The 13,411-nt window shown below is 47.0% G+C and overlaps 1 protein-coding gene across 1 annotated transcript in view; it reads right to left on the bottom strand.

The window, feature by feature from the left end:
* The window catches only part of GNPTAB (N-acetylglucosamine-1-phosphate transferase subunits alpha and beta), a 67,939-nt gene extending 55,301 nt beyond the window's left edge, over positions 1-12,638 (bottom strand). Inside the window, exons 1-2 of the mRNA XM_030544347.1 lie at positions 12,416-12,638; positions 10-95 (exon numbers count right to left, since the gene is read on the bottom strand). Of these exons, the coding sequence (XP_030400207.1) occupies positions 10-95; positions 12,416-12,532 (203 nt within the window). The 5' untranslated portion in view covers positions 12,533-12,638. The remainder of the gene's footprint in view (positions 1-9; positions 96-12,415) is intronic.
* Between the last annotated feature and the right edge of the window lie 773 nt (positions 12,639-13,411).

Consider the following 13,411-nt stretch of genomic DNA (forward strand, 5'->3'; position numbering starts at 1 on the left):
AGAGCTTACCGATTCTGAAATGATTTGCCAGCAACGTTGTCTCTATAAGAATCAAACAAAACATGATACTGGTCTCGACTCCACTCCAGGACAACCTACAAAGAAAGAAAACTTGGAGTCACATTCATTTAAATTAGAATTAATGATCATTTACTTATCTCCCTTCAAACCCTTTACTATTTTTATATATATATATAATTCAAGTATGATGTGCACATTAGTACACACAAACCAGAAATTAACCAAAGAAAAAAATGCCACATTTAATCTCCAAACACAGATCGAACCTGAAACCCAGGACACATTAAGTAATGACACAAAGAGAATGCCCATACGCTGTAGTTCAGTTGGGAGACATAAGGATTGCCATATTAGATCAGACCAATGATCCATCTAGTCCCTTATCCTAGCTCTGACAGTGTTATTTTTGTTAGGCCTGGTCTACACCACGCGTTTAAACCGATTTTAGCAGCGTTAAACCGATTTAACACTGTAAATGTCCACACAACGAGGCCCTTTATATTGATATAAAGGGCTCTTTAAATCGGTTTCCGTACTCCTCCCCAACGAGAGGAGTAGTGCTAAAATCGGTATTACCATATCGGATTAGGGTTAGTGTGGCCGCAAATCGACGGTATTGGCCTCCAGGCGGTATCCCACAGTGCACCATTGTGACTGCTCTGGACAGCAATCCAAACTTGGATGCACTGGCCAGGTAGACAGGAAAAGTCCTGCAAACTTTTGAATTGCATTTCCTGTTTGCCCGGCGTGGAGCTCTGATCAGCATGGGTGGCCATGCAGTCCCAAATCCAAAAAGAGCTCCAGCGTGGACCATACGGGAGATACTGGATCTGATCGCTGTATGGGGAGACAAATCTGTTCTATCAAAGCTCCGTTACAGAAGACGAAATGCCAAAGCGTTTGAAAAAATTCTCCAGGCTATGATACAGAGTCCACAGCACAGTGCTGCGTGACAAGCGTAACGGAAAGCCAAAGAATCAAATGGACACACATGGAGGGAGGGAGGGGGTACTGAGGACTCCAGCTATCCCACAGTCCCCAGCAGTCTCCGAAAAGCATTTGCATTCTTGGCTGAGCTTCCAATGCCTGTAGGGTCAAACAACATTGTTCGAGATGGCTCAGAGTATAGCTTGTCAATTTACCCCCTCCCCACCCCCCGTGAAAGAAAAGGGAAAAAAATGTTTCTTGACTTTTTTCAATGTCTACTGAATGCTGCTGGTAGATGCGATGCTGCGGCAGTGAAGAGCAGTATCCGCTCCGCTCCCCTCCCCTACCCGGTGGCAGACAGTACAATATGACTGCTATCCGTCGTCATAATCAGCCCATGAGTGCTCCTGGCTGGCCCCAGGTGAGGCTGGCTGGGGGCGGCTGGATAAAAATAGGAATGATTCCCAGTCATTCCCAGTAGATGGTACAGAACGGCTGGTAACCGTTCTCATCATAGCAACTGGGTGCTGAGCTCCATCAGCCCCCTCCCTTTCATGCGTAAAGAAAAGATTCTGTACTGCCTGGACTATCATAGCAGTGGGATGCTGGGCTCCTCTCCCCCGCACCGCTTAATCTCCTGCCTGGACTATCATAGCAGCTGGAGGCTGCCTCCCCCGCATTTATCTCAGTAAGAAGTCAGTGTTTCTTATTCCTGCATTCTTTATTACTTCATCACACAAATGGGGGGGACACTGCCAGGGTAGCCCAGGAAGGTTGGGGGAGGAGGGAAGCAAAGGGTGGGGTTACTGCAGGGACACCCCCTAGAATGCCATGCAGCTCATCATTTCTGCGGGATCTGACACAGAGCGGATGTGCTCTCTGGTTCTCTAGTACACTTGCCCTGTATTCTAGACACGACTGACTCTATTTTTAGATACCATAAAGGAGGGAATGACCCGGGGGGTCATTCCCATTTTTGTCTTTGCGCCCCCGGCCGACCTCAGCCATGGGCACCCATGACAGCAGCAGACGGTACAGAACAACAGATAACCGTCATCTCATTGCCAATTTACAATGGCGCAGCAGACGGTACAGAACGACTCATAACCGTCTCTGCTGTCATGCAAAGGCAAATGAATGCTGCTGTGTAGCACTGCAGTATCGCCTCTGCCAGCGGCATCCAGTACACATACGATGACAGTAAAAAAAAGCTGAACGGGCTCCATGGATGCTGTGCTATGGCGTCTGCCAGGGCAATCCAGGGAAAAAGGGCGCAAAATGATTGTCTGCCATTGCTTTCCCGGAGGAAGGAATGACCGACTACATTTACCCAGAACCACCTGCAACAATGATTTTTGCCCCATCAGGCACTGGGATCTCAACCCAGAATTCCAAGGGGCAGGGGAGACTGCGGGAACTATGGGATAGCTACAGGATAGCTACCCACAGTGCAACGCTCCAGAAATCGACGCTAGCCTCGGACCATGGACGCACACCGCCGAATTAATGTGCTTAGTGTGGCCGTGTGCACTCGACTTTATACAATGTGTTTTACAAAACCGGTTTATGTAAAATAGGAATAATTCCGTAGCGTAGACATACCCTTACTCTCCAGTTTGTCCACATCATTCCTGAAGCGTGGCACCCAGAACTGGACACAGACTCTAGGCCAAGGCCTCACCAGTGCCAACTAGAGTGGGACAATTAGCTAAGAACATAAGATTGGCCGTACCGGGTCAGACCAAAGGTCCATCTAGCCCAGTGTCTGTCTATCGACAGTGGCCAATGCCAGGTGCCCCAGAGGGAGGGAATCTAACAGGAAATGATCAAGTGATCTCTCTCCTGCCATCCATCTCCATCCTCTGACAAACAGAGGCTAGGGACACCATTCCTTACCCATCCTGGCTAATAGCCGTTTATGGACTTAACTACCATGAATTTATCCAGTTCTCTTTTAAATGCTGTTATAGTCCCAGCCTTCACAACCTCCTCAGGTCTTACATATGACACTCCTGTTGATACACTCCAGAATGGTATGAGCCATTTTCACAACTGCATCACATTGTTGACTCTCATTCAATTTGTGATCCAGTATAACCCTCAGCTTCCTTTCTGCACTACGACCACCTAGCCAGTAATCCCTCATTTTGTGTTTGTGCATTTGATTCTTGCTTACTAAGTGTAGTACTCAGCAATCGTCTTTTATTGAATTTCATCTTGCTGATTTCAGGCCAATTCTCCAGTTTAATCAAGGTAGTTTTGAATTCTAATTCTACCCTCTGAAGTGTTTGAAATCCTTCCCAGTTAGTCATCTGCAAATTTTGTATGGATACTCTCCACTCTGTTATCCAAGTCATTAATGACAATATAGAATAGTACTCCACTAGACACGTGCTCCCAGTTTGACAGTGAATCATCGATAACTCCTCTGAGCACAGTCTTTTGATCAGTTGTGCACGCACCTTATAGTAATTTCATATACACCACATTTCACTAGTTTATTTATCAGAACATCTTGTGGATTGTGCCAAAAGCCTTACTAAAATCAAGATATATCACATCTACAGCTTCCCCCATCCACTAACCTACTACCCTGTCAAAGAAAGAAATTAGGTTGATTTGGCATGATTGGACAAATCCATGTTAGCTATTACTTACAACCTTATTATCCTCTAGGTGCTTACAAATTCATCGTTAAACAATATTTCCAAGTATCCAAGTTAGGCTGACTGGTTTATAATTTCCCAGGTCCTCTTTGCTCCCCTTTATAGAGACAAGTACTATGTTTGGCCTTCTCCAGCCCTCTGGGACTTCACTCATGCTTCATGAGTTCTTGAAAATAACCATTAACGGTTTTGAGATTGCTTCAGCTAGTTCCTTAAATACCCCAGTGTGAATTTCATCAGGCCCTGCAGACTTTAATACACCTAAATATTCTTTAATGTATTCTTTCTCCTAGTCTGGCTTGTGTTCCTTCCTGCTTTGTTGTTAATATTAACTGTGTTGAGTATCTGGTCACAATTTACCTTTTTAGGAAGACTGAAGCAAAATGGGCATTAAATACCTCAGCCTTATTGATGTCATCAGTTATTAGCTTTCCTTACCCACTAAGCAAAGGACCTTTGCCTTTCTCTTGCTCCTAATTCCTTTTTCTGTCCCTTGCTAGGTATAATTGATTTTGTGCCTTCACTTTTCTGAATTTGTCACTGATGGCTTGGGCTAGTCTTTTGTACTTCTCCTTAGGCAATTTGTCCATGTTGCCACGTTTTGTAGGATTCTTTTTTTATTTTCAGGCTACTCAAGGAGTTCGTGATAGAACTATATGGCCTCTTTCTAGCCTTCCTATCTTTCCTTCCTATCAGGCCAGTTTGCTGTTGAGCCTTTAATACAGACTCGCTGAGAAACTGCAAGCTCTCCTGAGCTCTTTTCTTCCCTTAGATTTTCTTCCTATGGGACTTTACCTACCAGTTCTCAGAGTTTACTAAATAATTACCACAAAAGGAGATTCTTTCCTCCCGCCCCGCCCAACTGAGACTAATTTTTAAAATATTCTTAATAGTTCATATCAATTATTCACCATGCTGGGTGCCATTTATATGGTTGCATCTTCCTTGAATTACAAAAGAACATCGAACTACAAAATAAGTTATTTCTCCAAGCTAGCATTTACAGAATACAACATTTCTAAAGCCACCTCCACAACGAGCTGTATCATTCACCACTAAAGTCAATGACAAGCCTCTTATTGATTTACATGGGTAAAGGATCAGGTCCAGTGTCAACTTATTTGGGCCTACCACAAGCACATATATAAACCCTCTTCCAAGTCTGAAAAAAAAGGCTCTTTGCAACCAAAACCATGCCTGTCAATTCTCATCCTTCTCACACATGGAGACAGAATTTACAAGATGAGCATAACTTGCTCATTGTTATTTCAATGTGAAGGTCAATAAATGCAAAACATCTGTTTTTCATCTAAGTCTCTTCCCTCTCTCTGTAGCAGATATGCTAGTCTCCTCACAGTCTCAGAAACTAGTTTAACACAGAACTAAGATGGCAAATAATACTTTTTAACGTAGACGTTATTACTAATAATGATGAATCCAAGCAAAATCTACACTTTAGAATTCTGAGACAATAAAATCTCAATTCATATTATGAATACAATTTTTGAGAAAGAAGAGGGTTAACTGTGCAAATACCTCATCACTTATATCAGTTAAGCCATAAGGACCTATGTAAGTGTCACCTTACAAAAACAAAGATTTATGAATCCCATGTCAACTTCACTAGCTGCTTTGAACTGCTAAAAGCAATGAAGAAGTTAACTGCAAGACTAGGCACTGGGACAAGTTTGGGAAACTTTTTCTTTTTTTTTGCCTCTGCATAGTGGTGGTACAAATAAGTATAATACCTGCCTCAAAAAGAGAATGACAAAATGTATTATTCAACCAGCTAAATAGGGGCATCACCACTACAAGCATATATGTTGTAACTTAAAATACACTAAATCATGGTTTGAACATTGGCCTGCTAAACCCAGGGTTGTGATTCAATCCTTGAGGGAGTCATTTAAGGATTTGGGGATTGGTCCTGCTTTGAGCAGGGGGTTGGACTAGATGATCTCGAGGTCCCTTCCAACCCTAATAATCTATGATTCTATGAAATCACATTCTGTGTATTCTGGATTATATTCTATAATTAAAGAACTAGTCACAATACCGTATGACTGCAGCAATACCACGTTTTAAGATAAATGTCATGTTTCTCACTCCTGACATACCCCTTTATCTATGAAGAAGGCAGCCTTATTCTGTTATTTGTATTACAGTAATGCCTAAGGAATCTAAGATTGGGGTCCCACTGTGCCATATGAACAACTAGGAAGAAAGTCTCTACCCTGAAGCTATTGTATCAGAAATCCAAATATGTCTTTCGCTCATGTTGTATCTACACAGGGTTTTGAACAAAGCTGAACCACCAAGAGAAGCTCAATCAAAAATTGTCTATAACCAAACTCTGCTATAATGAAGTTCAACAACCATGTTCCAACCAAACTGTGGGCTGCAATATTTAAACCTGGTTATAACTGTAATTAAACAGCACTGGGCTTTTCAACTCATAGATGGAGCTTGACGCCAACAAGCCAACTTTCACATATTGCTGCTACCAGTATGTTGTCAATTTCGAACAATTTGCCTTATCTACCCATTTTACTGGCAGCACTAACGCCTACTGTGGTGGATTTACAGCAGGCAAACCCAATTTTGCTTAATTGCAAGTGCCACTTCGGCATCAGTATTAAGTTTTGCAATAGGATAGCATCCTCTCTCTATTTTATAATTGGATCACAAACAATAGCTATAATTAAAGTACTATCACCCCAGTTCTGATAGCTCAAAATTTTCTATGTCTTTTTATGCTTGGTGTCTGCCCAAGGGCTAATTATTCTGGAAACTTTACTCAAATACAATTCAGCCATTTTGAAGTACGAGAAGAGTGACAAAAATACACTCTTACCATTAAAATATATATGACTGTTTCTGAACAGCTCTAGTGTTTAAATGGTTGAGGAGTAGCGAGCTGAAATGTGCAAGGAGACAGCTCTCACTGATAAGCAGTGCCTTTGAGTGATTTTGTGAAGATCTGTTGTGACTTGAACAAATAGTGAGTGAAAAGCAAATTTCAGGCAGGTGAAGTATATTTTGCACTAATTTTTAGCCAGTTTTACAAGTATTCTAAATAGAATCCAACAATAGCCATCAAATCAAAATATCAATGAAAAACACAAAAAGTTTACTCAAACTTCCACCACTTTGTCACTGTTCTTCAATCAGCTCTAGTTCTAAATGAATGAAAACTCAGGACCTGTCTACAGAGCCCCGCCTTCTGGACTATGGGGATCTGAACAGCCGTGGACACCAATGTGTCCCCCCGAGTGGATACTGCAGCCGCAAACTAAGCGGTTCCTAGTTCACCTTAATGTAATCCTGTTTGAAAAGGACTACATTTAAAAGTACCTGTTTCGCATTAACACAGTCCTCTTCAAACAAGATTACATTAATGCGAATTAGGAAACTTTTAGTTCATGCCTGCAGTATCCATGCAAGGGAATTACAGCACAACACTTCAGTGCCCACCACTATCCACACCTCTATAGTCCAAACAAAGAGGCAGTGTATACAAATTCTTAGTCATGCATAAATAGGTGGCTAAAGGCACTGCACAGTGAATTCATTCCCAAGGTGTTCAGCATAATCAAAGGAGGAGGAGTTATAGCTGTGTGTCCAACCACATCTTTGGCATTTCCTGACTTTTCAGTGCTGTTCAACTTTAAAATTCCTAAATGTAGTTTATTCTAATGGAATTTTATCTAAGATTAATTCCTCCATTAAACAGAAGAATTAATTCTGTTCATCTTATAAACTGATAATTATTGACATAGACAAGCTTATAAAACTCAGGTATATAACCACCATTTGTGGGAGATTTCTTATCTGTTATTAGATGTGCACATTGGATTTGGGGTTTCTAACTGCATGTCACATGCAAACAAGTACATGTTTTAGTTTATTTTTAGATATGATTTTATCACCAGGAGTTGCAAAGGACAATGTAACATATACATTGCACAGTCACTAGTCAGTTTCAGAACACAGGAAAATTTGTGGTAAGATACCGCTCTAAATGAATGCACAATGAAATAACAGTGCCCCCAATACGGGCTTTCATCCTCTTAGCATCCATTTTACAAAAAGGCATACTTACCCTCCACAAACATTCTCTGTTTGATAAAATCTGGATAAATTCCCTAAGAAATCCTCCCAATAGATATCTAGGTACAGTTGAGAAACTGCTAGAGGACTGGGATCTTTAAGATTTAAAGGGTATTTTAATGTTGCATTTGCAGGCCAGTCTTCCCTATGATTCTATTTGATTTTGACAATACCCCAAATTTGCAGCTGTCATTTTCAAAAGCTTGTGTTTATTTCTTTTTTGATTGTGTTGATTTGATATATAGTTAAGAGTGCTTAGTACATCTGTGCACATGCAAATCATTCTAGGCAGTTCAGCACATTTGTTAGGGGAAAATTAAGTTGCATATTATTTTCAGAACAAAAATATTAAAAATAATAAAAGCAGGCCAGTCAAAAATACTGATGATCCTGAGCAGCAGGAGGTTGGAAATACTGAATTCAGTTCTCCAGGCTGCAGGGGAGATCTCAATCTCCATATTGTGGCAAGAGTTGGCCATTCAAAAATGGCATTAACAGAGCTCTAAAGAGAACACCAATCAGCCTGCCCTGATTAAAAAAAAGGGATAATGATAAGTCATCTGAAGAGGGAGGGGATGGAGGTTATACAAGCAAAGAAACCAAGGCCTCTGAGAAAGTGCAGATTGTACCCAGTCTCTCACTGCCCAGGCCTGCTGAGACCATTCAGCACTGAAAGGCCCCTTTCTTGACATTTAAAAATCACACAATATTTCTGAAATGGACCAAAAGAAGAATGGCATTTTTCAGTAAAAACATATAGTATATTAGTTCCCTGTGTTCTCCTGCAAAACAAAATTGTACATGCTACTTGATTATAAAGCTGCTTCAATTTTCAAAAATCTCTAGAATATTTTATCTTGAAATATTAAACTGCAATACAAATTGCTTTCATGATGCAGAAGCGCTAATCAAACTGGGGCTACAGTCAACAAATGCTAATCACATTGAAAATCTAAATCCTGGCATGTGTTGGGTTGGATTTTTTTTGAACTGTAAACCTTTCACAAGCTCAAGAGTTAACAAGAATCATACCCCACCCAGATATCATACTGTCAGCAACATCAAATCATCATCGTACATCTTTTCCTTTGCGTTATCTTGGTATCAGAATAGAAATTTCAGAGCAAAGTGAAATTGCTTACAAAACAGACAGTGTCTAACAAGGTTCTGAGACCAGGGTTCTATTCCCTAACTGTTCACTGACCTGCTGTTTCACCTTGGTCAAGACACTTCATTCCTTTGTACCTCATCCCTCCCTTCCCCTTTCTTGTCTACTTACAGTACTGTAAGCTCTTGGAGCAAGAATGTCCCTGGCTATACTGGAAAAGAGGTGTATTTTTAACATTAGCTGTTTTGACATGTGTGTAGACTAGGCAATTGTGGTTTTAACATGCTACCTGATCAAGGTGAACCCTACCTGAGACTTATTTACACTAGGCTCCTAAACACGTTAACTAAGGTTAAAAAAAATTCTCTAGTGAACACAAGGTGTACGCGTTTGTAGAGTGCTTAGTACAACAACAGTACAAGGCTCTCAGCTGAGACCTATAGGCAATACTGAAATACACACAACAAGAATAATTGCTGCTATGCTTGAATATAAGTTTTCTGCTTAGCATATTAAAAACATATAGCCTTACATACAAACCGGTACCTGAATGAAGAATGTAAAATTAAGTTGCCTGAATCCACTTTCCAAAAGAGAAGTCAGCTAACTGACTCGAGAGGGTTTTTATATATATGACCAAATTCAGCCTTAACTTATACTTTCAGTGAGGTGATCTTAATAGGTTGTACAGATGTAACATAATTTGGCCCTGTAAAGAGCTTAGTAAAATATTAAAAATAAGGGTAAATATGACCATATTGAGTAGTGCCCCAGAACCAGTTATTTAGCAATCCCACAAATCCCTGTATTGTGATTAGCTGAAGGGGATCCAATCTGTATTATACACAAATCTCTGTATTCTGAATATAACAAATACATCAAAATTCCAAATTCAGTTCCCACAGCAAATATGGCTCTCTCAGTGGAGAGCAATAAGAAGGCAAGAACATTGCAGGGGAGGACAGTGGGAGCTGCATAAGAGAAAAGCAGCACCTGGGAGAGTGATAAATTCAAGACATCAAAACAGAGCGTCCATGGGTGAGAAGTACAACAAGGGGTGAAGCAGGAACACTGGATGGGAGTGGCACAGGAGAAGTACTGGTTGATGCTGGGCTAGGGAAGCCTATGAGGGCACTTAGGGGCACTGAACTGGTGTGCAGTAAACTTCTGCAGAAGACAAGGTTGCATGGAAGCAGTAGCACCATGGTTCAAGTGCTGTAGATAGGTACAGCACTGGGATACTGAAGAGGGTTTTGTGAGGTGCTGCAGAGACATTGGGCAAGTGCTGCATACCGTGGAATAGCCATGTATTGGGCATGGGGAATAGAGGGACAGGCAAGAGCACAGGAGTGGTAGTACTCAGAGGGCAGGGGAAGAGATGGGTATTTTGGAACACAAGTTATAGGAAGGGATGCGTGGATGCTTTTGCGTAGGCACAGGGTCCCTGCAGGGGGAAGCCAGCACACTGGGGTGCTGTGGAAGCAAAGGGCATGATAGTGGAAACAGGGCACTGTATTATGGTAAACGTCAGAAGGTGGGGGTGGTGGGCTCTGCAGGAGCATCACAGCTTGATAGTGAGGGCAAAAAGGTACTACAGGAGAAGTAATTCACATACTTAAAGCGAGTGCTAAAAGGGAGAAGCAAGAGGGAAGGCTGGGGAGACAAAGGCGTGGTGCTTCAAGGCATATGCACAGATGCGTTCTGCCAGTGCTCAGGAGGAAAGTGGGGACTACTACAGGGGCACAGGGTGCTGCAGAGGGAAGGAGGCAGGGACTCAGGGGAGCAGTGCTGCAGGGCACATTCACAAGGTGGGTGCATCAGGAAGCACCACAGATGGGGCTGGCTGGGCACATGCAGATGAGGGGGAAGGAAGCAAGGCACCTGCACAGAGTGTGTGCTGCAGGGTTGGCAGGGAAACAAGTAAGATGCGCGGAGGGGGGGAGGGAGCCGGGGGAACATGGCACGTGCAAGTGGGTGCTGCAGGGGGAGAGGGCTGGGGAAGCGGTAAGATGTGGGGGGTGCTGTGAAGCTGAGAGGGAGGAACCAGGGAAACACAGCTCACTCAGATGGGTGCTGTGGGGCAAGAGGGAGCAGGCACACACACACGGGGTGGGTGCTACCGGGGGAGGTGCTGCGGGAGAAGGGGCATGGCACACTCGACTGGGTGCTACGGGGGAAGAGGAGCAGGACACGTGTGGGTGTGGGTGCTGCCGAGAGGGGGGCTGGAGAAGCAGTAAGACTTGTGGCAGGGGTGTGCTGTGAAGCTGAGAGGGAGGGAACCAGGGAAGCATGGTACACTCGGAGTGGGTGCTGCGAGGCGAGAGGAAGCAGGGCGCACACATGGGTGGGTGCTACGGGAGGAGAGGGAGCATAGCAAACTCGGACTGGGTGCTGCGGGGAAGGGGGAGCAGGACGCACGTATGGGGTGGGTGCTGCGGGGGCTGGGGAAGCAGTAAGACATGGCGGCGGGGTATGCTGTGAAGCTGAGAGGAGGGAACCAGGAAAGCGTAGTACACACGGAGTGGGTCCTGAGGGGGGAGCAGGACACACGCGTGGGGTGGTGCTGCAGAGGGTTGGAGGAGTGGGTAAGACGTGGGGTGTGCTTGTGAGCAGAGAGGGAGGGAATCGGGGAGCAGGATGAGCGCGCGGGTGGGTGCTGCGGGGGGGAGGGGGAGCAGGATGCACACATAGGTGGTGCTGCAGAGGGTTGGAGGAGTGGGTACGACGTGGGGGTGTGCTGTGAAGCAGAGAGGGAGGGGATCGGGGAAGCGGACACACGCGCGGGCTGGGTGCTGCGAGAGAAGAGGGGGCATGGCACACTGGGAGTGGGTGCTGCGGGGGGAGAGGGAGCAGGACACGCGTGGGGGTTGGGGTTGCGGGGGGGAGGGGAAGCAGAACGCGAGCGGGGTGGGGTGGATGCTGCAGGGGAGGGAAGCAGGAGGCGCGCAGGGGGTGGTGCTGCGGGGGAGAGGGGAGCAACGGCACGCGCGGGAGGTGCTGCAGGGGGAGCGGGAGCAGGACTCGAGTGGGGAGGTGGGTGCTGCAGGGGAGAGGACAGGACACCCGGTGGGGTGGGTGCTGCGGGGAGAGGGGGACGAGGACGCGCGCGAGTGGGGGGGTGCAGGGGAGCAGGACACGCGCGTGGGTTGTTGCTGCAGGGGGAGCAGGACACGCGCGTGGGTGTGTGCTGCGGGGGGGGAGAGGAAGCAGGCGCGCGCGTGGGGTGGGTGCTGCGGGGGAGAGCAGGACACGCGCGTGGAGGTGGGTGCTGCGGGGGGGGGGAGCAGGACGCGAGCGGGGTGAGTGCTGCGGGGGGAGGGGGAGCAGGACGCGCGCGTGGGGTGGGTGCTGCGGGGGGGAGGGAGCAGGACGCGCGCGTGGGGTGGGTGCTGCGGGGGGAGGGGGAGCAGGACCCGCGTGGGTGGCTGCTGGGGGAAGCCGACCGCGTGGGGTGGGTGCTGCGGGGGAGGGGCAGCAGGACACGAGCGGGGGTGCTGCGGGGGGGAGGGGGAGCAGGCGCGCGGAGAGGGGTGGGGGGGGGGAGCAGGGCGAGGAAGGGGGAGGAGCGCCGCCCGTTACTGACCTCTCCGAACTGCAGGGCGGAGACGAGGACGAGGACCAGGCCCCCGAGGCAGAGGCAGGGCCCATACCTGTGGGACAGGCAGGTGTAGGTCTGTCTCTGCAGGAGCTTCAGCAGCATGACCCGCTGGCCAGCATCACCCTGCGCCGCCCGCTCACCGCGCTGCCATGCGCCGGGGCCGTGGGGGCCTGGTCCCAGCAGCTGGTCGCCGCCGCCACCGCCCGCTGCCTCCGCCTCCGCCTCCAGCCCGGCTCATCCCCCCGGCCGCTTCCGGGCAGAGCGCGGCTGCGATGCGAGACTGGGCGGCGCCACCTAGCGGGGCCGGTGCTCGGCGACGCGGCCTGGCTCCAGGCTCAGCGACCCGCCGCCCTGCGCTTGGCAGCCCCTGCGGGGGCCGGTCGGCTCCGGTACCGAACTGGGTGGTGCAGCCACAGGGGGCCGACCACCCCACCTGCTCCCAGGCAGGCGGGGGCCCCCACAGACACAGCCCCCGTGTGTTGTCTCCTAGAGCCCGGGCTCCGCGAGTCACGAGACTCGGTCTCCCTTTCAACAGAGTTCTTAAGCCTTGTGATTGTCACGCGTCTTCTCCCTCCCCTCTCCCCCAGTCATTTGTAAAATTATCCTGAGTTAGTTATTGGCGGGACGGGGGGGTCTGTTTTGTGATTTTCAAAGGCATGGGGTTGTCAATACTGAGTCACTCCCAGTGATACCGGTTGCACCTTTGCCATGGGAAGCAGGGGCGCTGGAACAATTTGTATAGTGGGGGTGCTGAGAGCCATTGAACGGAACTGTAAACCCTGGCTATGATGGAAACCACTTCAAGCCAGCGGGGTGCCACAGCACCCCTAGTTCCAGCACCTGTGATGTGCAGTGGAGTGGGGGGTCACTAACCAAACAAAAAGTCCATCCTGAGGCAAGCAGGCTGGTCCTGGGCACAGTAAAATATACAATGCCAGGAAAAACACCTTGAGCTCATTGTGTCTGCAGTATTGTGGTGAC

The sequence above is a fragment of the Gopherus evgoodei genome, chromosome 1 (genome assembly GCF_007399415.2).
Source record: "Gopherus evgoodei ecotype Sinaloan lineage chromosome 1, rGopEvg1_v1.p, whole genome shotgun sequence".
NCBI lineage: Eukaryota > Metazoa > Chordata > Testudines > Testudinidae > Gopherus > Gopherus evgoodei.